We start from the raw sequence: 24,200 nt of genomic DNA, 5'->3' as shown, positions 1-24,200 counted from the left end.
CATTTCAATTCAAATGGTAAAAGATAGCTTGCAGGCTAAACAGAACACATCGGCAGGTCACATTTGGCCACAGGCCTCTACTTGTGACCTCTGGTTTAGAAGTTTCAGAATGAGGAAAGCAGGTGGAACAATTGTCACTGAACAACAGTAAATTAGAAAAAAAAAAGTTTTCCAAATGCAAAAATGGCTGCAGGAATTGGCCTTCAGATGGTTGGAGTTCCTAGATGCGGTTACTGACCTTGGAGGTAGGCCCACGACTTCTTGAATGGAGCCCTTTCCAGGATACATGAGATGTCCTCTGAGCAATTTCCTAAAAATGAAATCACACATTAACTGTCTCTCTCTGCTCTGGGAGTGGGAGACACCAGATCTTTTCCCACGGCCCTTTGATGAAGACCATTACCGTGCTGTTTCCATTTGGGGGCAAAGGGCATCTGTTTGTTTATTATTTTTTGTTAGTGGTTTACTGCCTTTATTTTTTATTTTAATTTATTTTTAATTTAATCTGACATGTTATATTTTGTAAACTTAAGGCACACAGCATGTTATTTTGATTCAGTTATAATATGACTGCCATTGAAGCAATATTTATCACATTACATCTTTATAGTATAATATTCATTATATTATACCATGCATTAGCTCTCTATAGCTTAGTTTTTTTCTTTTTTAAAATTGTTAACACTATTATAGATGTCCCCCATTTCTTCCCCCGTTTGCCCACTTCCACCCAGCCCCTTTCCCCCCTCCCCTGGTTCTCACCACAGAAATCTGTTTATTTCTCATTTTGCCATCAACTACCTTAGTATTTTAAAAAATGGATTGCTTCTACTTGGGCTTTTACCAGACTGTGGAAGTTGGGGAACAAAAACATATGACCCAGGTTTCTCTATGAACCAGGTGCCATTCTTGTCCTATTACAGATTTCACCTCACCTAATCTTTTCCCATGTCACTCAGCCCGGCTGTAGTCGGGGCAATGATATGTAATTGTTGATGGTAATTGTTGCTGTACTTCCTTTGAGAGTGCACCAGATACTGAACTGTGTGCTTGCACATATTTCAGCTAATTCAATTCTCAGAGTAACTCTGCAAGGTTAATCCTGAGGCCTAGACACAGTCAGTGGTACAAGGTCAAGCCAGTGAGTGGTTGGAAATGCTGAGATTCACATCTAAGTCTGTATGCATCCAGAGGCCAGGTTTCCTCCTTGAGGCTGTTTTGCTAGACAGTGGAGATAAAAAGCATCCTTGTTCTCAACTGTAAGAGGACATAGGATCAAAGAAATCTAAGAAAGGAGCCTGCTATCAGGAGCTCCATTGGCAGGGGAAAAAGACAATGTTTATGTCATTATGGCTTAAAATATAAAAAATATTTTATTAAATATATTCACTGGTGATGGTTGCTTAGCTTCTTATTACTGTAACTCTTTTGTATGCAAAGAACCAAGTTACGTTATTTCCTGCATTGCCTCATGAATTCAACTTATTCTGGGCAAATTCCTTTTTTTCTTTGGGCCTTGGTTTCCCTATCTATAAAACTGGTAGATTTATGACTTAACATTGACATCTTTTGGATGATGTCATCATAAATGACTATTCATTATGTCCATCAGACACTAGACAGCCATAGGCCAATTCAGTTGAAGGCACTACACCCGTGAATTTGCTTACAATACTTGCTGGGCTCACAATCTTCCCACTACCCTCTCCTCCCAGGCCTGAGAAAATCCCTCTTGACTCTTCACAGTACTGGACTTGGAATAGTTGAATGTTAAGTGAGGAGTTCCCTCTGCTGTCTGAACAAGCTTGCTGCTAGGGACATCTTCACCAGAAGCATTACCCTCACCCCTTAAAGAGGCTCTCTGATCCAAAGGTCTCTTTTGTGATGAGGGCTGGAAGGCCAGCTGCCAGGCTTTTGAATCCATCTTTCACTAATACTCCAATGAGTGTTCTTGCCCTGCCTGTTTCAGCCCACAGCCCACATGTTTCGGGAGTATAGAATTGAGATAGAATAGTAAGAAGCTAGGAGAATTCCTGGGCAAGTGGAATGGGGAAACTGAGACAAGAAAATTGAACAAGACCAAAGAGTTTAAGCAACTTACAGTCAGCTGGTGAATCACAAGACCTTATCTCCCCTGACCAAGGGCACTTGAGAGTGAATGGTTTATACCTCTCCTCCCTAACCAGAGAATACAAAGCTTTGATGGCCATAGATCACAGATACCTGGGGGAAGAGAGCAATGCTAATGTGAATGGAGAGATAACACCAGAACAAAGGGAGTGAGCTTGGGAAGAAGCTGCCAGGCTCCCCTCTCAGCTCCCTTAGGAATTTCCCCCTCTCAAATCCCCACGTTTCCCCTATAAACTTGCTTCTGAAAGCTCAAGGGAGAGTGGATGTTAGGGCTTTAATCCTCCACCTTCTCAGATGGCTGGCACAATTATAATCCTATTCCAATCTCTGTGTTTTGGCTGAGTGGTGACAAGCCCTGGACTAGGTTGCCCTCTTGTCTCAGAATCAGAACCAAAACACAGCCTGCCCTCCGGCTGCTTACTCTCTAATGCACTGTGACAGCTGTTGAGATTTCTGTGGTCCTGCCTTCACTTTGTGGGGTGCGGAACATCAAGTCGGGAGGAATCCCAGAGAGGCACGTTTAGCTGCGTTCTGCCTGAATCCCCTTCCTGACGCCTGTGTGCCTGCAGGATCAGGGCCAAGCTCCTCCACATGGCTTTCATGTTCCCTTGTGTTCTCATCCCTCCCCTCTGTCCTAATAAAGTAATAATAGTAGTAGTAGTGCTAGTAATAATAATAGCTAATACATTTTGAGTGATGGCAATTTTCTAGGTACCTAGCTAAGCATGTTATATGCATTATTTTACTTAATCCTTACAACCATCCCACAAGAAATGTATTATAATGATTTCCATCTTGTGCCTAAGGAATCAAGGTTTTAAAGGGTTAAGTGACTTGTTCATAGCCACACAACTAGTTGGTGGAGTGGAGATTCAAACCCAGGCTGCCTGACTTTAATGCCTGAGTGGATTGCTCATCACTACTGGAGTTTGGGGGCTTCTGCTGCGCCCCCCACCACATGTTGATTTGCCATCCCACTGGGATTCCCCTTCACTGGGCAAGTAATGGCTCATTTAAAGCACAGCCTGGCAGTTATTCCTTCTAGGAAGCCTCCTCTGACTGTCTCCTTGGTTTGCCTAGTTTCCTCCATTGGACCACAAAGGGACTACTGTTTATATATCCCCACTGCCCAGCGCAGAAGATGCTCCGTGGATATTTGTTGAATTGGATCATCTAGTTCACCTCTCTCTCTTCCCTCTGTGGATATCAGGTAAGTTCTTCAGGCATGAGCGAGGTGAATGGGGTGCTTGGCTTGCCTTTCCCCTCCAGGTTGAGATAACTTGGCCTCATTCTCCCATTGGTTCTGCAGGTTAGCATAGCTTAAATGAGAGGATAAAACTTGTGCCCTGGAGTGAGGCCAGCATGTCACACCTAGGACAGGCTCTGCTCATAGACCAGAGGTGTGCTCACACAATGCCATATCAGGTGAGCTTCTGTAAACAGATGGCTGTAAAAGTACAAGCCTGGGCTTGCCTCTCACATAGGCAGGTTCTTTTTTTCTCCCCCTTTGGTCTTTGCATGTTTGGTAGGTTGACCTCAGTTGTAATTCTGAGAAACCCAAGGATGAAAAAAAAACCATATTTGAAGTATTTGCATTTCCTGAAGTCAAATGGCATGGCATATTTTAATTTTTCTTAAAGAATCTCTTAAATGGTTTCAAGCGAAAGGAAAAACATGGGCACTGCCTGTGAGAATGACATTGCTAAGGAAAGGGGACTGGGCCCCAGGATCTAGGGGGCATTGCAGATGTATTGAATGCAGTGGTTGAGCCTGGAAAAGAGCTCAGAGGAGGCCTTGGCTGTCTGACAAGGCTGTCAGCAGGAAGGCGGGCAACCTGCTCTGCGGCCCCAAACACTAAGGCTGTGAGTGCACGTTTAAGGAGTTGACCCACTCCGCTAATGGCTAATGCTGCTCTCATCCCCATTTCTCAGATGAGGCAATGGAAGGACCTTCACTAGGGGCAACCAAATTAGACTGGAAGTCACAGTACTGGGACCTCAAATATTTGACTAGTCAAGTGCTGTTCAAAGAGGCGTTGGGCTGCTCCGAGGGTCATGTGGCTCTTGTCAAGAGCTGGATGAATGTTTTATGTGGCTCGTGTCTCCTTAGCACCCTGGGAGTCCATGAGATGACTTTCTTTTCTAGTTCTGAAAACAGGAAGGAGTGACTTATCAATGCGTAGTGCTACCTGCAGCTGGAATTTTGTGTGCTGGGAGCATAGAGTGCAAAACATTCCCTTTTCATTCATTCCCCAGATGAATGTAAAGCCTGGGTCGGGGTTAGTTTGAAGAGCTGTAGACTCCCATGGGGAAAATGAGAACTTTCTGTAAGTCATGGCTAAGTACATGGCCTGGGAGTTAGAAACTAGGAATTTCCCCTCTTTGGGCTCTCATGTCCCTAGCTAGATGAAGAGCAGTATGGATTTGATGATCTAGGAAGGCCCTTCTCACTTATTCTAGCAGGCTGTGTAGACTCAGCTGTACACTGCCAGGCCTGCTATGGGGTGGGGGAAGTCAGTCCTAGCTCCAGCTGTCTGTGTGGACATGCTGCTCTTCCCCAGCCAGGAGACTGTCTTCTCATAGTCAGACTCCAGACACCTGCCGTGGTAGAAGAGAACATTTCAGCTCTGGGGATAATCAAAGTTATGTAGAGCCCGGTTCCTTGAGGATGTGCATGCTTCATAGAAATGGAAGTTCCCAAGAAGTCACCTGGTCCAGGCTTGGTAACCAGCTAATAATACATGTGCTCCCCAATGTTACCCCACTGCCTGCTTGTCCTAGGTCATCCCATGAGTTAGGGACAGAGGCAGGACCAGGGTCCAGGGCTCCTTACTCCTTCTGTGGGGCATTCCAGCTTTCAGATAACTCAAGTACCCTGTTAATTCTTCTGAGGGCCAAGGCTTTCAGATGGGAAAGATTTGTAAACTGTTTTCCCAAGCTTTGGACTTCTCTGGAAGGATCATGAACTTTCTTAGGTTTTTTGAGGGGAAGAGACCTGAAGAGAAATAAGTGCCAATGAAACCTTCCTGGCCAGTTGCACAGAGAGAGATGTTCTTAAAGTGGTTGAAAGGACCATGTTCTAGAAGTGAGAATAATGTCAACCTGAAGATTGGACCACACCTTGAGATCTTATAAGGTTAGGCCTGAAAGGGCCATTAGATGTCAAGTTAACCACAATCCTAGTTCTATGAGTGGGGACACGGACCCCAGAGGGACTGGGCTGAAGGTATGGCCCCAAGCCTCACAGTAAGTAGTGGAGCTGGGTTCAGAGCACCCCCAGTCCAAAGCACTGTTCCTGTTTTTTGGTCTTTTCATGGAGCAGAGAGGGTTAAGTGGAGGAAGCACTGGGTTTGTAGCTACTAAACTCAGCAGCAGGGCACTGGACTGCAAACCAGACAGCTGGAGGCTCTAGGAAAACAAGCCTCTGGGCTCCCTCTTGTGGGAGAATGCCAGAGGTGACTTCAGGCTCACGTGCTGAACCCTGCCAAGTCATCTGTCAGCGGCCATCAGGATTACATTAAGGTGCAACAATGCCCAAGGTGGCAAAACAAACCATACCAACCATTGTAGCCAGATGGTATGTGGTCTGAATGTCAGGCACCTTCCAGGTTGATATCAGGACTAGACAGACACAGTGCATCTCCAAACAAACACCTGGGTTCTGGTCAAGGCTTTTAGCTTCAGACCTGTCACTTCCTCTTACTCCCAGGTACTGCATCTATAAAGTAGGATAACAGTCAACCCAAATGCATGTATCCTGTGATGATGCAATGAGATGATGGATGTCAAGTGGCCAGAGCAGTGTGTGACGTACAGGAGACAGCCAGCAAATGGCACATAGTCCCTTCCTCCCCTACTCCTCTTTTCCTTGGTACAGTGGCCTGGCCAAACACTACTGCTAAGCAGAGAAATCTGGCTGATGAAATGCTCTCTGAAACAAAGCTATGGCATTATATGATGGATTAATCTCTCAATTATGTATATAAGTGTTTGAGGCCATCTGACACTTCCAGAAAAGTGCGCAGAATCTTCCTTCCATCTTTTGAAATATTTTAATCCTCCCAGGAAATAGAGGAATTTTTCTAATGACTCTGCATCTACCTGGGTCTGGCTGTATTCCATCTGGCCAGTGGAATATCCAGCAGAGTCCCGACAGTGACATCTAGGGGAGCGTCTCTCCTTTTATCAGTAGAGTTTGGTATTCAAAGTGAATCCCTAGCCTAAGTTAAGGGTCATTTCAATTGGCTTTAACTTAACTATCTTCCTGATGCCACCAAGCCAACTAGTGATGGAGAAACTCCAGGATAAGTGATCTTGGATTTAAAAAGAGCAGTTTGGGGGGATACCTACCCTGGCCTGCTCAGTGTTAAGCACCTATAGAGAAAGTGATCAGTAGTACAAACTGAGATCAAGTTGGAGCTCATTTGAACCCCTTGGAGGTTCCTAAGGATTTTAGGGTCTTTTCAATCCTGACTCACTGCAGTTTCTGAGATAAAACTATCTGACCCTATGGGTATTTCCTTGGAATTCACTTACAGTAAGTGCAGATTGAATTGATAATATTGGGGGGTATTTAAGAAGCACCTTTAAAGTCTATAATCCAAAAGACAAGGTAAATCTGGAGTCTTACAGTGAAATCTGCTAAAGTTTAAACAACTTTCTGAAAACACTTCTTAGCTTATTCTAGATGCAGGAGTGTGACAGCACACTTAGAACGTTAGTCTTGGGATCAAACCAGCTGGTTCACATTCTTCCCCTGCCACTTACTAGACACTCAGCCTCTTTGAATTCTCCTAAAAGTAAGGATAATAATAACCTCCCTTGAAGAGTTGCTGGAAGGATTAAATGAGATAATGCATAACAATGAGCTTTTATCCACCACCCAAAATATACAAAATAACGTCTGGCTGCATTCCATGGTTCAGGGCTTGCACTGCTGGGCTCGTAGAAATTTCAGCCAACACACGCAGCTTCCTGAGGGCTTGGATGAAATAAATAATGAAGCCAGTTTGAGGAATAGGCCTGCTTTCCCTCCCCCACTTCTCTTTCTTTCCGTTTTCCTTCCTCAAAGTATTTGAAAGATGAGGATTTCTTCTGGATTTAGAGACTTGTGATTTGTATGTACTGAATTCAAGTCACACATTTTAATGTTTCTTAGTGATCAAAACATTTTTTATCTTTTCCTCCCCTTTCCTCTTGTCTTCCATCTCCTCCTCTCTCTCTCCTCTCTCCCTAGCACCCCCTCTCTCCTCTCGAGGGCAGAGGGTGAGGGTTAGGTGTAGATCCTTTAGCACTCTGGACGGCGACATGAAAACAAAGAGATGCCTGCAGGTTCTGAGGAAGTGAGGAAGGTATTGGGAAGATCCCAGTCTCGGAGAATTGACAGGGGCCCTGGAAGGGAACATGGTGGGATTTTACTAAGCAACTGGATAAGCAAAAGGGCTCCAATGCAGGTCAGCCTGGATTTTGAGGTCTTGCTCCACTCCTTGCTAGCTGTACAATTTTAGGCAAGTCAGTAACCCTCTCTGTGCACCAGTTTTTGTTCCTATAAGATAGAGATAACCCTTGGGGCTCATTGTGAGGAGTGTGTGAGTGAATCGCGAAGCCCTCAGCCCCATGCTTGGCACATCAGTGCTATTTGCACTTTGCCAGATCCTCAGATCCTCATTCATATGAAGTGAGGGAATAACAGAAAAACTGACTTAAAACTTGTCTACAGAGTTCCTTGAGGGCAAGGAAGAACTGCCATTTGGTTGTCGGGATGTTGGGAAGTCCTGGGAGTGAGACCAAGATGACAAAAATCTTTCTGCAAAATAGCGTCAGTAGAATTTGAATTTCCGCAGCGTTTAAGAGGGGAAGTTGTGTGTATGGGCATGATGGGTGGAAACGGGGAGAAGAAGAAAGTAAAAATAGGTAGGAAGGAGAATGGGTCAGCATGCATGGTGGAGGGCTGAACCCTAGGCAGAAAGCTGTCCCTCAGGCCACGCCCACTGGCTGGAGTGGAAGAAGCCTTAGGAGAACAGAAGGGTGCAATTCACAGTTTGCGTCGTCCTCTGCGAAGGAGTACACTGCCCACCAGCTTCTCTCATACCTTAAGTCCTGCTGCAAATGTTGCTATACACAAGTGTTGCTATAGGAATGCTGGGGAAATTAAAGCAGAGGTGTCTTTATTCTGTGGTTTGGACAAATGAGCCGCATGAGCATATGCAAGATACAAAATGTGGTGGAAACAGAAAATTGGAACGAGAAGTGAGGAGCAGCAACACATGCCTCACTCTCCCTGCAGCTCTCCTGAGTTCCTCATTGTATATGCGGTGGGATGAAGCCCTTTTATTTAGTGGCAGAGGAGGGTTGAATTTGTTGTCACATTCACTCTCATAGCGGCTCTGTGTGGGAGTTATTATTAACTCTCTTTTCTAGGGGAGAAGAGGAGGGTGCACTGGATGGTTCTCCTGGCTGACTGTCCCAGTGAACCCTGGAGTGATCCACTGAGTCCTAAGCACAACAGAGCAAGTGTGAATTGGCTGCTACTGATCAGCATCCTGGCCAGGAAGAGGAAGCTTATTTTGGGACTGAGATATCCTTTCTCTACAAAAAGGGCTTTGTTTCCCATGGTTTCCCTGCAGTTAATGGTCAGGCTGTGCTGAGTTACTTTAGTGTTCATACATGGCTCTGCTTCCCAGGCTCTGAACTGCTGCCAGCTTCCTGCTGATGGGGGACAATGTCCATCAGCCAGTGGCACAGGGCTCCCTGAAAGTGTCTGGCTTCTGCCCTTGTCTGCTCCAGTGAGGAAGCACATATGCCTCTGGAGCTTCCTCCTAGGAGTTTCTGGGAGATGGTTTCTCTCTGCCCGGAATATCTTGCAATGGCTTTTCTAAAGGGGCGATTTGCTGCTTGTGTCTGTGTAGACAGGCTTGCTGGAGGCAGAAGCTGTGGCTGCAGATTTCCTCGAGGTTATTGTTAGATTTTTCCTTACATATTTACATATTAAACAACAGAATTATGGTAAAGTGTCAAAGCTGGAAGGACTTTCCAGTTTATTGAGCACATTGCCATTACATTACAGATGAGGCCCAGAGAAACCACCTGCTGGAGTGAAGGTCAGTTCTGGAGACTAGATCTTTCATGCTTTCCGCCTCACTCTTCTACCATGTATGCAGTGGGCCAAGTGAAGGGAAGAGTGGGCTTGCATTAAAAGCAGGAGAAGACCAGGAACCACACACAACAGGTCATGGACATTTACAGCTGAAGCACATCTTGCAGGGAAATAGAGAGGAGCCTTGGATTCTGGTCCCTGCTCTGCAGGCAACTCCTTGGTTGACCTTAGGCAAACCTCATTGATTGCATGGGTGTCAGCTACTCATTTGCAAAATGGAATCAGTAATTCCCATGTTGCTCACTCACAAGAGGGAGGCTAAGATCTCTGCAAGGGAGATTCTGGAAGGTCTTTAACAAAAGTTTCATAGCCCTAGTGCAAATTACTGTTAGCATTGTTTTATCTGGTTGTAGTAACATTACATTGTGAACTGAAGTTGGTTTTGGATTAGTTTGTGTTCTGATAATTCACAGTGGTAGCCAAGATAAGAAGAGATCTAAAAAATGGTCTAGTTCTTGGTGCCCACAATTTTGGATTTCATGGATTGATGAAATTTGCCCCAAAGTGAAAATTCAGTGACCCATACAGAGTGGCTAGCTTTTGATTTTTTCCTATTGTAACCATTAAAACAAAACAAAATAATTTGGACAAAAAGCAAACCAACTTAACTTCTATCCATATCAGCTTTGTGTTGTAAAAGAGAGGACATTTTAACACTATAGGAAAAGACACTCTCAGAGCAAAGGAGCAGCCCTAACATTAAAAACGGTTGGCTGTGGGAAAAGGGGTGACCTTGTCTTTCTTTTTCTGATTCCACTCTGGACTGTTGAAAACTATAATAGGGGCAAAATCACTGGTTAGGGCCCCTGTGCTTGGCAACCTATGCTGGAAGTTCTCTCCAGGTACCGAACTGAGACCCTAAGGGGCTGAGGTTGCACTACCTAATTAAAACTGTCCTTGTGACTGAGGTCACATTCCTGTTAAAGAAAAATGAAACTGTGTCCTTGGCTTTCTGAGAACATGTGTTACATGCTGTTGTGTCAAAGCCTATACTTTTTCCATAATAGGGGTTGGCAAACTCTGGTGCATGGGTCAAAGCCAGCCTACCACCTCATTCCGTAAATAAAGTTTTATGGACCCACAGCCCTGACCACTCATTTGCAGAGTCCATGGCTGCTTGTGCACTACAACAGAAGAGCCGACTAGTTGCAAGAAAGGCCTTATGACCTGCGAAACTTAAAATATTTACTATCTATCTGGCCCTTTATGGAGAAATTTTTTTGCTTACCTTTTCATTATACTGTGATTCTTTTTACTTTAATGTGACTGTCTACAGAGGCATTATGAGAATTGAGGTCACATGCTAAGTAATTAGAGCCACAGTTAAGATACTGTTGACAAAGCTATAATTATTCATCTTCCCCGAAAGATCCAGACTGCTTGTCTGTTTTGGGGCCTTTTGCCCCTACTTTCTAAGCCTCTGGGTGACAGCAGGAGAGACACGCTTAAGGGAACTCCAAGATGTTGGTGTGGAGGGCTGTGTCTAGACACTTGTGTCCTCCTCTGGTCCCAAGAATGTTCTGGCATTTCTACCTGGGTGCCTATGATGACGCATCCTTTTTCTCTTTTACGTTTTTTCTCTGTGCTGTCTGGTTGTCCAGCTGTGTTTGTTACTGAGGTTCTGAAGATTGCAGAACTGAGATGGGTTAATGCTCTCGAGTGAAAAGAATACTGGATAAGAGATGAGGACATCTGGGTTCTAGGTTTAGCTCCATATAACCTTGGACACAACACTTCACTGGGTCTTACTTCTCCTCTGTGCAGTGAAAACATTAATCAGACGATCTTAAAGTGTTTCACCCTCAGTGCTAACCTAACTCTGCATATCAGCCCTCTGGGGCTAGTAGAGACAATGCATTACTTAGTGACCTCAGTGATAAAATATGTGAGAGGTGTGGAGAAGGTCTGTTTTCACAAGTCCTCAACTGCAATATGCATTTTGGTGACCACCAATTATTTAATGATTACAGTGTATTGGTGGCCATGCTAAACAATTTATGGATGAGATCTGATGGGCTTCTTGAATACCTTCATAAGGTAGTATTGTTATTCCTGTTTCATAGATAAGGAACTGAGGCTCCCAGGTAGGGCGTAGAGCCAAGATTCATACCCACACTTGCCTGACTCCAGATTGCAAGCTTTTAACACAACACTGCTTTGTGTTCCTGCCCATGTCCATGTGACAGCCTATGCCAGGGGTAGAATTTTCATCAGTGGGAGAGTTGAGGGATGGTGGAAGACTTGTGGGGATGAGAGTGCAGATCAGAGCCTGCTCTGATGAATCAACTTTATCAGCTCTGCCCGAGCAGCCTCTACCTCTGCTTCCACCCACTTTTCTGTTGGGCACTGCCACGATGTTCCTGGTGGTTCATCACCTGTGGTGTGATGTGGATGACTCACTACACATTTACTCTTAATCGCAAGGTCTTACCTCCTTTAAGGGGGAATTTTCCTGGTGAGTTGGGAATGTAGTCCTAGAAGAGAAGAAATAAACAGCGTAAGGATGATATTCAATTGAAACAATACACTCCCTGCGCCCCCACATTTTGATTGTCCTCAATGTACTGTGCTATTTAGAATTCATTCCATTTGACTCATATTTTAAAAAATAAATTCACTGACTTAGTTATAATGTACTTGCTCATGCATTTGCTTCACAACGTGCCTATCAGAAAAGCAATTCAATTACTATCCTCATTTCACAGGTGAGGAATGGGGGGCAGGGCTGAGAGAGGTAAGATGAAAAGTTAATGGCAGCTCAGGGACCAGGATCTGCAACCAACTCCCAGTCCAGTGCTTTTGTTTTTTTTGCCTCCACATGTGTTATTTTTTCCCTCTTTGGTCCACCTAACAACAATCAAATATAGTATAGAAATAAATGTGGGGTTTTTTTCCATCTTTGATTCATCAAACAGTAAAAGTAGGTTGTAAACATACCTGGGAAGGTACATTTATCTCTCTCCTGTGGTTGGAAATTCTGAATTAATTGAATGTTTATATGCCAAGCATGATGAGGATAACATAAATAATTAAATTGAGTCCCTTCCCTCTGGATTTATTGCAAGTTAAAAATTGAATATAATGTCCAAATATTTATAAACATAAAAATAAATGCAAAAATATTATCTATGTATATATTCACTGTATATTTTATATTATTTACTCTATAATAAGCATAAATGCATACATCAATATTTACACAGGTAACTATGAGATGGACAGAAACAGATTGTGTTCTGTGGGGGGACCACCTGGGTTGGGGCATTGCAGGGGATGAAAGGGAGGTCTTGTTGAGGTGCACTGAGCAAGCAGGCAACAGAAGCAGGTGGGCACAGTTCTTCACCCCTAATAAACTTTTTAGAGACTAACTTCCCCACAACTAGTCCCCCTCCCCCTTCTCTCCACCTCAGCCATGGAGACACCCCTCAGGTGTCCTGCCAAGAAGGAATAAAGTGTCTTAGCCATCTCTTGACCTGACCAGGTTGAGATCTCCCGTGGGTCATTGGATTGAAATATTAATAAAGACCTAGAGAGGTTGGAGTACTTACATACATGAGAACACTTTCCCTACCTCTATCAAAGCAAGAAGTTAGCAGCTGCCTGTATCTTATTTTCTTAGTGTTCAGTATAAACACCTAGGACCATGTCTAGAGTTCTCCTTTTATTCTACTATCTTCCTAGGGGCTCTGCCTTTTGCCTTCGACTGAGGACTCTCTTCCTGGTGACTAGGTCTCTTCTCCAAGCCAAAGTGGGTGATGTGAGTCCAGTAAGAGTGCTGGAGACAACGCCCTAGCTCAGCACTGATTGGGAGATGGCAGAAGTCAGTATGAACTCTCGGGCTTCAGCTTTTCAGGGAAAAGAAAGTGGACTTGGCTTTGCAGGTCCTTCCCTCTTTGCTCTCATATTCTATGATTTTATTGCTATAGTTTAAAACTCTTAACCTGACTAACAGTACCGTGCAATTGTGGTCTCACCGTTGTGCTTGCAGGCCATAGGAAAACCTGACATCACAAAATTCCCCTCCATGTTGCCTCTGTGAGACAATAAACAGTATCTCAAAATTTAATCGGCACCTAATTTACTGCAGATCGTGACCATCGATTAGCATGATGTTCAAATGGACAAAGAAAGTTATCTACGTTTGGGTGTGGTACTAAGAGCATTGAATTTGTTGGCTGCCCAGGAGAGTACGCAGGTACAGTGAGAGAATGCCAGAACAGCAAACCTGTGGAGCTGTCCCAGGGGCTGGTAGCAGTTGGGGAATACCAGAGAAATGAGCACCTGGTGTGTGCCAGGCACCAAGTTAGTCATTGGAAAACATCCTGTGGATTTTATGGCTCAGTCATTAAAGCAGTTATTTAAAATATACAAATAAATATATAATTAGAATTTCAAGTTGCTGCAAGAGCTATGAAAGCAAAAAGTCCAAATATTTCAAGGTTGTACAGTCGTTCCCTCTTATCCAAGGGGGATGCCTTCCAAGACCCCCAGTGGATGCCTGAAATCGCAGATAAAACTGAACTCTCTATATACTATGTTTTTCCTACACATACTGACCTTTCCCCTTAAACAATATCCAAATTGCCAGCATCACAGTAGTGATGGCTTTGGAGCCATTATTAAGTAAAATAAAAGCAACTTCAACACAAGCACTGTGGTAAGATACCATGACAGTGGGCCTGAGCACCCCGATGGCTGCTGAATGACTAACAGATGGGTAGCTTATACAGTATGGAGATGCTGGACAAAGGCATGATTCACATCCTGGGCAGGTCAGAGGGGGATGGTGGGGGTGGGGGTGAGATTTTATTGCGCCACTCAGAGTTGTTTATTTCTGGAGCTTTCCACTTAATATTTTTGGATCACAGTTGAGCACGGATAACAGAAACCACAGATAAGGTGTGGAGGGAGACTGCCACACTCCTCAGGCACTTGAAGTTAAAATACAAATTCTGACTCTGCAGGTTTGGGTGGAGCCCGGGAGTCTGTATTTCTGACAAGCTCCCAGGGAATGATGATGCCGCTGGCCTACAGAACACACATTTGGGTAGCAAGCCTCTAAAAGATAATACTTGGGAGGAGGACCTCATTTATCTGGGGGTCAGAGGGAGCCTCTGTCTATCATTTGGGGGCTTCTTGGTTTCCTAACTTCAGACAGGAGATGTCAAAAACAAGGTATCTTTGTAGAGGAAAGAGTCCTGTGGCTTAAACCTTTACCCAGGGCCCGGGGCAGCCAAGACAGGAGTGTAACAACACCTGTTGTAAAGAGCTCTTGGGACAAAGCCTCCTAGGTCTCTTGCAGGCCCATGGTAGACAAGATCAGAGAGTCAGAGCCAGAGGAGAACCTAGACATCTTCAGTCCACCAAGCTAATTTTACGGAAGAGGAAACTGAGACACTCATGAGTCAGTGGCAGATGTGAACTGAAGTTCTCTGGTGCTCTTTCCACTTCCCCAGAAGTAGTGGCTATCTTTAGAAGCCAAGGACAGGAAAGCTCAGTCTTCCCTCCTCTTCCCTCCCATTTGGAGATAGGAAATCAGGGTATAAAGGAATGATGACTTACAAAATTGGCTGAGGACTGTATGTGCCCTAGGTACTATGCTAAGTACTATCCATCAGTTCCTCCATGGCAGGTGCCCCGCAGTCCTAGAATTCTCTCCCACATCTTGCCTGGGGATCTGGGTCCTGGCTGGGGAAATGAACAGTCTTGCTCAGTGACTTGGCTTTGAGATGAAAAGTACACAGGCTAGAGACAGACATAGCCAATGGACCCTCCTAAGTTTTCATTCTCAGCTCCACTGAGTAGCTCAGGAAACTTCATCTCCATGGTTACCAACCAGCTACACTTCCTTCAGTGAACTTCTTTTGGTTCAGATTCTGGGTGTCTGATGGATGTCCCCAGCAATGTTTCTGTGTGTGGAGGGAGGAACTGTCACATTTAACCTGCTCATCCAGATGAAATGACCCAATCCCAATGATCTTCCCTGCGTAGGACTCCAATTTCCTCACTTCCTTTAATCATTGTGATTACAGGACTAATAATCCTACTGTCCACTGTGTTGTTGAAGACATAATAAGATGTTAGATATAAAGTGTTAGAGAATGCTTGAAAATGATACTATTTTGGCTATTCTTTAGATCCTAATGATGTGCTTAATTTGCCTCAACACCTTGAAAGGCTATTTCCTTTTACAGAGCAATGCTGTGCAGAGATAAACAGCTCCCAAATTTGCTTTTGATAGAATATGCCCTCTTGGATTGAAAAATGACCAAAGGCAACTAATGTTTGGAATATGCCAGGGGCATTCCATATCCCCTTCCTTGCTGGCCTTGTGCTATCTTATAAGATGGGCCATGGAGATCTTTGCCAGGAATGCCTCTCTTCTCTCTTTTAAAAAGATTTTATTTATTTATTTTTAGAGACAGGAGAGAGGAGAGAGAAAGAGAGGGAAAGAAACAACAATGTGTGAGAGAAACATTGATCGGTTGCCTCTTGCATGGCCCTAACTGGGGACTTTGCCAGCAACCCAGGCATATGTCCCGACCTGGAATTGAACCAGTGACATTTCAGTTTGTGGGACAACATCCGACCCACTGAGCCACACCAGTCAGGATGCCTCTCTTATTTTCAAGTTAACATGATTAAACTCTTAATCCTCTGGGGCTAAATACTTTGCGTGTATTATTTTATTTGGTCTTTACCCCGAGTTAGTGACTAACCAAGACTTAGAGAAGTGACAATGATTACAGAGGTTCCCACAGATAACAAATAATGGGAAAGGATTCAAACTCAGGTACGTTGACTTAGATGACATGCCATGTTGCCCTTCTAAGGAAGGGCAGGATTAACCTGAGGCAGAAAATTCTGTGACTCTCTGAGAAAGTGGATGGAGGTCATAGAAAACTCCCAGGAGAAAGGTGAAGTTCACTGAAGGAAGCGTAGCCTTTGTCTTGGTATGGTTGATGAAAGTGGAAATTGAAATAGAGTGGCTTATAGTAGTGATTCTTCCTGTGGGTGTCTTGTTCAAATACTGATTCTGATTTAGTAGGTCTGAGATGGGTCCTTAGGTTTTGAATTTCTAATGAGGTTCTGGATGATGCCCATGCTTGCTGAATAGCAAAGGCGTAAAGACATTACTGAACAGGCAATCAAAGCACCTAAGGAATGGGGGGATGGCTACAGGAGGCTGAGTGTGGAGCTGGGCTCAAAGAGGGGCTTAGGAAAACTTCTTCCTAGACTGCTCATGGGAGTGGCATCCTATCTTCTCACCTTCCTCTATAAATGCTTCTTGCCACCTAGGCCTATTTCCTGCTGCTACCCTCTGCAGTCTGGACTGACCGCTGTTCTGGCTCTGCCTTTACTCTTCTCATGCCTAGGCTTTCCTTCCTCTGGAATGTACCTTTGCCTCACCTGGAATGCTCTGTCCCAACTCTACCTGCCACCATCCTTCGAACAGAGCACTCTTCTCCATTGAAGAATGCCAGCCGATAAATGTAGAAGGAATGATAGAATTAGGCAATCATGCTTCTACACTCAGTGTCTTAGCTGATTCAGACCAGGGTCATCAAGGGTGCCAAAACCACTGAGTGAAGGATATTTACATGTCATCGGAGTATTATTGCTTAGAGTATTATTGCATCAGAGTATTGTTGCCCCATAGATTGCTAATTAGTAAGAAAAATAGTGTTTTACAAAAGAGAGATCCAGTGGTTACCTTAATCAACTGACTAAACATCTTCGCCTGTGATGGGACAACGTGACAGGCGTCTCCAGCCATGCTACAATAAAAAGTCTATAACGTTATGCACTATAATTGCCCAAAATGTTTCACCTGCATGTAGTCACAAGTAAACACTAAGACAAATCTAAAAAGGGAACTATTCTATAACAGAACTAGCCTGGACGCTTCAAAAAAAGTCAATGTCATAAAAACAAACAACAAAGGGCAGAGAAGACTCTTAGATCATCGCTTCTCACTCTTCAATGTGCATATAGATCACCCGGGGACCTTGTTAAAATGCAGATATTGGTTCAGTAAGTCTAGAGTGGGGCCTGAGATTCTGCATCTCTAATAAGCTTCCAGGACCGCCCTTTAAGTAGCAAAGATCTAGATTAACAGATATAGCCAAATGTGGTGTGTGACCTGAGAGTGGATTCTGAATCCCCAAACAAAATAAGGCACAACCCCTGTAGAAAATACCTTTGGACAAGTGGGAAAATTAAAATATGGACAGCATGTTATTATTATTAGATGATCTTACTGAGTTAACATTAACTGTCTCAGCTATGATAATATCTTTGTAGTAAGTAGAAGATGGGGGCTGAATACGTGTAAGTGAAAGGTCACATTGTCTGCAACTTATTTTCATTCATATATACATATACACACGTACACACACATAGTAGGAGAGAGAGGGAGCACAAAAATATGGCAAAATATTAACACAAATTTAGGTTATATGGGCATTTACCATTCTAGTTTACTCTAGGTTTGAACATTTTCAAAATAAAACTTTGGGCATAAGATGTGATCCTTCTAACCCTTGGAAGAGGTTCAGCTTGCATTCCAGCTCTTCTGTTAACCCCTTTCTCAGTCTAAGCAGAAATTGTCTTCCTCTCCTGTGGTCTATAGATTCTGTGCCATTCTGCCCCAAACTCAAGCTCTTGGATATTTGGACCTCGCTCTTCAGTCTAGAGAATTCCAAGCAAACAGAACTCCTGCCCTGTTCATTTGGTCCTCCCATCACAGCCGATCACAGGGCTTAATCCTGAGATTTTCGGAGGATTTTTTTTTTCATTGATAAATTAAATGCATGAAAGAGGGTAATTTGGGTAGAGGGAAGTATCACAGGGCATTTCAACTCACCTCTTAATTTCATTTGAACTTAAAAGTAAAAAAGAAAACCCCATATTACCACTCTAATCACTACCCTTAAACAGGCATTCAGTTCCATGCTTGGTAAGGATTCCTTTTTTTGTCTAAAAAAGGAATTTTGTTTAATTATAAAGAGAAAGGAGGCAGCTGCTTGCTTTTCTTTCTTGAAAGGGTCTCCTTGAAAACCTAGTGATCTGGTGGGAATGCAGACTTGTGCAGCCACTGTGGAAAACAATATGGAATCTCCTCAAAAAACTAAAAATGGAACTGCCTTTTGACCTGGCAATTCCACTGCTGGGATTATACCTTAAGAATCCTGAAACACCAATTCAAAAGAACCTATGCACCCCAATGTTCACAGCAGTGCTATTTACAGTAGCCTAGTGCTGGAAACAGACTAAGTGCTCGTTAGTAAATGAGTGGATCAAAAAACTGTGGTACATTTACACAATGGAATTCCATGCAGAAGAAAGGAGCTCCTGGAACCGGAGAGTATTATGCTAAGTGAAAGAAGCCAGGCAGTTAAAGACAAATACCATATGATCTCACCTGTAAATGGAACTTAATCAACAAAACAAACAAGCAAGCAAAACATAACCAGAGACATTGAAATAAAGAACAAACTGACAGTCACCAGGCGAGATGTGGAGGGAGATAATGGGGGAAAGAAGGGAAAGGGTCGTCAAGGAATGTGTATAAAGGACCTACGGACAAAGACAAAGTGGGGTAGGATTGCCAGTGGGAGGTGCGGGTAGGTGGGGCGGGGGACAGTGGTGGTGGGAAAATGGAGACAACTGTATTTGCTCTAACCTTTTAGAAAGTAAATTAATCTCTCCAGGGGCTGGAGAAGCCCAGTCTCAGAGTTTATAAGAGAGCTGTCCCTAACACTGAAGACCCCAGAGTCCCTTGAAATGTAAACACTTCCGGGGTCAACCTCACAGCCCACCTCCTTATCTAACTAACCCTTTGTAGGAGACGAGACATATTTTTTTCCTTTTTGCTTTGCTGTGCAAATTGTGTGAAATTTCATCCTGACATATATGCGTGGACTATGCTGTGCTAACATAATAATATATCACTTTTCTTTCTTTCCATATTGTGGCGCAAAGGTGTCTCTTTGTTGGTTGTACTTTTACATCCTCAAGGGTATATTGGTACAACCTCTTTGGAAGCTGACCGACAAAATTCCACTGGGAATTTATCCCACACATATACTGTTAGATATGCACAGCGAGAAAAATTGTAGACAACATTGTGCCTACAGTTGTAAAAACATTGTGTCCTTCATTAGGCACAGATAAAATAAATTATGAAGCAGTCACACAATAGAATACTATGTGACTCCTCAAAGGAATAGGTGAATTTCCATGTATTGGCGTGGGAGAATCTCCAAGATCCACTGTCAAGTCAATAAAGTAAGGTGCAAAATTATGAGTTTACTATAATCATATGTGTATACTATGTATTTGTAGGTAAAGGGATTTTTGGAAGAACAAGGAAGAATCTGTCAGTGGTGGTTATCTCAAGAAAGAGGGATTGGTAGTTGGGTGGGGAGGGTCTAAGAGATTTTTATTCTTTTTTTCTTTTCCCTTGTTTCCTGTTTACCAATCTTAAATAATTTGAATATAATATTTTATAATGCACTACTAGTTTTAAATGTAAGTAAAGCAGAGTACAACCACCACACAGACTTAGAGACATCACTAGACTAATGTGGCACAAGCAGCATGAAAGCAGGACGTCTGTTGGCTTTGTTTAGGTCTATGTATAATCCCATTGCTTAGAACAGTGTCCTGCACACAGTATATGCTCAAAAAATTTGTAATCGAAACCTAAGTGCCTTTTTTGTGTTGCCAAAAAAGCTTGACCTTGGACTTATTTGATCTTAAGGACAAATCTCAAGGGAATCTTTGTCGATTTTCCTGCACGCGTTATATCTGCTCTTCTCCCTCACTTTGCCTGTGTTGTTCTATTGAGCAGGGGTTCCCTCTCCTTTGACCTCCCTTCTCCACCTATGGGAAGCGATACACGTCTCTCAAGCCAACCTGAAACTTCAATCTCCAGTGAAGGTTTTCTTAAACTTGCCTGGGAAAATGTTCTGTCTCCTTAAATCGGGATCTCATAGTAGTGCTAGGTTCCTACTTTCCATCACTTATTATATATTATTTCTCTTGTTTCAGTTGTGTCTGTACATGTGCCCTTTTACCTGCAACTGTGACTTTTTAGGCTAGTAAAACTATTCTCATGGTTCTCCACCCTGGCCCCATCCATCCTCACACATATAGAGCTATGTGGCTATCAACACATTTTGTTTTTAATAATTGGGATATGAGTTTAAGTTCTTTGGTTATCCCCCATTGATTTTTTTTTTTCTTACCAGAAGTCCCGTTGAAGTCTCTTCATTTGTCTAAGCTATATCTGTCCTAAAAGTCAGCCTGCATTCCCTCTCCTGCACGAAGCCTTCCCTGATAACTTGAGCTCCAGGGAATAACCCTTCTTATCTCTTGTAACGGTTAATGTATTAACAATTTATTGGAAATGACATGTGTAAAACACTTAATATCACAATGCTTTCAAGCGAGTAACTGATACTTTTCAGGCTGAGAAATCACAGCATACCAAACCATGCAATCAGCTGTGAAGTGAATCTTTTCATATACAAACATGAGGTCTAAGTCAAAGAAATGGAGGCACGAACAGTTACAGCCCCCAGAGGAGACTGGGAACACGGTTCGGCAGTGCTTCTGTTGCTGTCTGTATTGGAAAAGAGAATGCTTTCTCAGCGCACACTCAGGCAGTGGACTCCACCACTTTCTCAGGATGACTTAGTTCAAGCCCTGTTCCCTTTCCGTTCCTCATTTTCCACGTTTGCAAAAACAAGGCAGAAAAATCCATGCCAGTTCCCGTGTGAAAAGAATCAATTCAACTAAACGTGGGATTTGCATAAGAGCCCTTCTGGAGCTTGCTCTAGCTTTAAATGTCCTCATCACCACACCCGCCCCCATCCCCTCTCTCTCTCAGCAGTGCTAGTGGGAACCTTCAACTAGACCTTAAAGGCCACTTTGATTTCTTTTCTTTGGCCTTGGTTCACATCAAATTAGAATTACAGAAATTATAGAGCCTCTACCAAAATAAAAGTGCCCTGGAATGTTTTCAAGAGTATTATTCTTAGTAGATGTAGATAAGGCCATTAAATGATGAGTTTCATACATTCTACTACCAAAATCAAATATGAGCAATTATTTCCTTTCACTTTTATGGAGATACAAGACTCAAAGCTTCATTTAAATTTCAGAGCTTGAGGACACTTGAGAAAGATACCACCGAGGCCTTTTAAAACCTGTTCTTTTTATAAATCTGTAAGTCATAGAGCATTCAGCCTGAGAGAACTGAAAGAAAACCTTCAGGAACAAATTCTGCAGGATTGTAATACTGTGAAAAATGAGAACTATGAAGGAATAAACAGAAATGTTCTCACTTTGGCAGAGTGGGGAGAGAGTACAGTTCTTGAATCACCAAAATTAACAAAAATTTTACTTACTGCATCAGCAATCTATACTTTCAGCACACTGTTTATTAATAATAAATACTGGTGGACTCTCTATAACACCAGTTTTCTGAAATATAAAGTAGTGTCCTCCTTCATCTCTTCTGTTTTTGCAACAGAGCTTATCATTTACTTCAAACAAAGTAAGTCTCCTGAGATGCTTTGACTCCACTGTGGGCAGCCGTAAGTGCCGGTAGTTTCAGTGTTCTGAGCAGTCTCAGAGGGAACAGGTGTTAAAAACATTTCTATGCCCTGCCTCTATGCTCTGTTTCTTGTGACACCCTGAACTCTTCAAAGCAGGGACTTGGGAGGAAGCTTGCAATTTGCCTTGTAGGTTTCAATGCTGAAATGCGCACAGCTCTAAGCAGCCCTGGTCTTCTCTTTCCCCTTCTTCCCTTAGCCTCTGAAACTGAGATCCTTGCTTAAAAAAACAAAAAGCCCCTGGAAATGGGCGAGGCCTCAGAAATCTGAGAAACGTTTGGACTGAAAATACAGAACCTAGGAATCTTGTCCGAAGACCTTGAAGACAAAACAATAAGTTGTGCAAATAGGTTACCTGGTTTCCTTATTGCTTCCCTCCTTGATACGAGTCTCTGTCTCTGCAAGATTTAAATCTTAATTTCTCAAAGCCTGTAACTCTCCTGCCCTCGTTTGGCTCATGGGAGTCTGGGAAGTTTTGAGATGATGGTTCTAAATGTTTTTCTTTCAAAAAACTAAATATTTCAGTTAAGTTCCCGTTTCTTTTCTCCCTTTCACTACATGATACATTCCTTTTTTTTTTTTAACCTCTCAACTCATTTATAGTCTATTACCAAGGCTCTCTCTCTGGGGAAAACTGAATATAAATCAGAAAGGAAAGGCGAGGAAGAGAAATTCACTTACCGTCTTCTGAACTACCAACACCATAATGGTTGCCACAGCAAGGACGAGACACAGGGCCAGCGTGGCCGTGGTGAAATAGAAATAACTGCGGCTAGTGGTTCCCAGGTGGCTGGTGACGGAGACTGTTGGCTCCTGCATGGCTGTGTCTTGAGAAGGGGCCACTCGGTTGAGTGCTTGCTGCAGTCCTGGGCCCATTCTTATATAGTCTTCCCCACATCACACCTTATCTCTCCTCATCTGATTCGGTTCTGGGCCCATCTCGGTTCCAAGAAGGATTCTCCCCTGCATCCTGGATCATGTGACTTGGAAAAAAACCTTCACCAGCTGCCTCATGAAGCAGCTCTTCTCTGGGGGCGTGAGGTGAAAGGCAGCAGCAAGGGTGGGGGAGAGGCTCATTTTTCATCGCCAGGGATTAATTTGAGTGCAGAGAAACTGTAGCTACACAAAAGGTAGCTGATGTCAGAGGGCGAGTAGGAAAATGACAGTTTCCCTATTCTGGGGGTAGGGGGTGGGGAGGTGCGCGCGCGTGCACGCATGCAGAGTCACTTCTGCTTCGCTTAGACTCAGCCACAAAATGCCTTCCGGCTTGAGACGCTGCACACTCTCTTTAGGGAGGCTTGCAGATCAGAAGATCTTGTCAGAAAATGTCTCTTTGCTGGGCCTCAGGGAGGTTGGACTCCTTGGATTCAGTGTGACAATATCGGCCCTGCTGAAAACTGGAACTGCTACCAGACAGCTGGGAAGGAAGAGCCCATGAATGTGAAGATTTACCCAAAGCTTGTGGCAGCATAACATTTGGGGACAGGTGCAAAGAGACTGTTTGTGAGCAGGGAATCTGGACACATTGATCTTTTGGACAAAAATTTCTGCAAAGTGTATCGGGATCATTAAAAGTTGCAGATCACCTGGGCCACTCACAAAAAGGGGAAGGAATGTGTTGTGTGTGGGGGGTGGGGAAGTGGTTGCATGCCAAAAGTGAGGGGTGTGTTTGCACGTGCTGTATGTGGGTGGTTGCATGTGTGGGGTGCACATGTGCATGTCGTGTGCAAATGTATACGTTGTGTATTGTGTGTGGTGTGCAGGTGCGGGACTATTATAGTTGAACCTATACTGTTTCAGGCACTGACTGTGCAAGGAGCTTTACACATGGCCTCACTTCACCCTCATCTCTGCCCTCAGAGGCAGGTAATATTTCTCCTTTCCAGATGGGAAAATTGAGAATCAGAATGAAAACTGTCCCAAGCCAAGTCACAAATGTTGATCAATGAGATAACTTGGGTGCATAGCGATATCTGGATAGCCCCCAAGCCCAGGCTGAATCATTGAGCTGTCACTGCACTTGAAGGCTGAAAGCCTGAGGTTGGGTCTCAGCCTTGCCTCTTACTGGCCTTGGGTCCTTATACAAATCCTTATGGCCCTCCCTTCTCCCCATATGCTTTGACAGCCACTGTGAGGATGAAATGGGATGATGATGTAAGAGCACTTCATGAACGGGAATAGACTTGGCTGTGGTGTTGGACCATTCCGGTTAAGCATCCAAAGTGGTCCCCTGGGCCCATTCTGGAATTTAGATAGATTCAATAAATAGATTCTCTGGGGGACAGAGCCTCT

General features: G+C 43.6%; 1 protein-coding gene across 1 annotated transcript in view; it reads right to left on the bottom strand.

Annotated features, from left to right (window-relative positions):
* The window catches only part of TNFSF8 (TNF superfamily member 8), a 28,447-nt gene extending 5,371 nt beyond the window's left edge, over nt 1-23,076 (bottom strand). The window contains exons 1-3 of the mRNA XM_024562347.3: nt 22,590-23,076; nt 11,717-11,759; nt 239-310 (exon numbers count right to left, since the gene is read on the bottom strand). Coding sequence (XP_024418115.1) covers nt 239-310; nt 11,717-11,759; nt 22,590-22,784 — 310 coding nt within the window. The 5' untranslated portion in view covers nt 22,785-23,076. The remainder of the gene's footprint in view (nt 1-238; nt 311-11,716; nt 11,760-22,589) is intronic.
* Nucleotides 23,077-24,200: the final 1,124 nt, after the last annotated feature.

Source organism: Desmodus rotundus, chromosome 1 (assembly GCF_022682495.2).
Source record: "Desmodus rotundus isolate HL8 chromosome 1, HLdesRot8A.1, whole genome shotgun sequence".
NCBI lineage: Eukaryota > Metazoa > Chordata > Mammalia > Chiroptera > Phyllostomidae > Desmodus > Desmodus rotundus.
The sequence above is the reverse complement of the archived record's forward strand: the minus strand, read 5'-3'. Positions and strand labels throughout refer to the sequence as shown.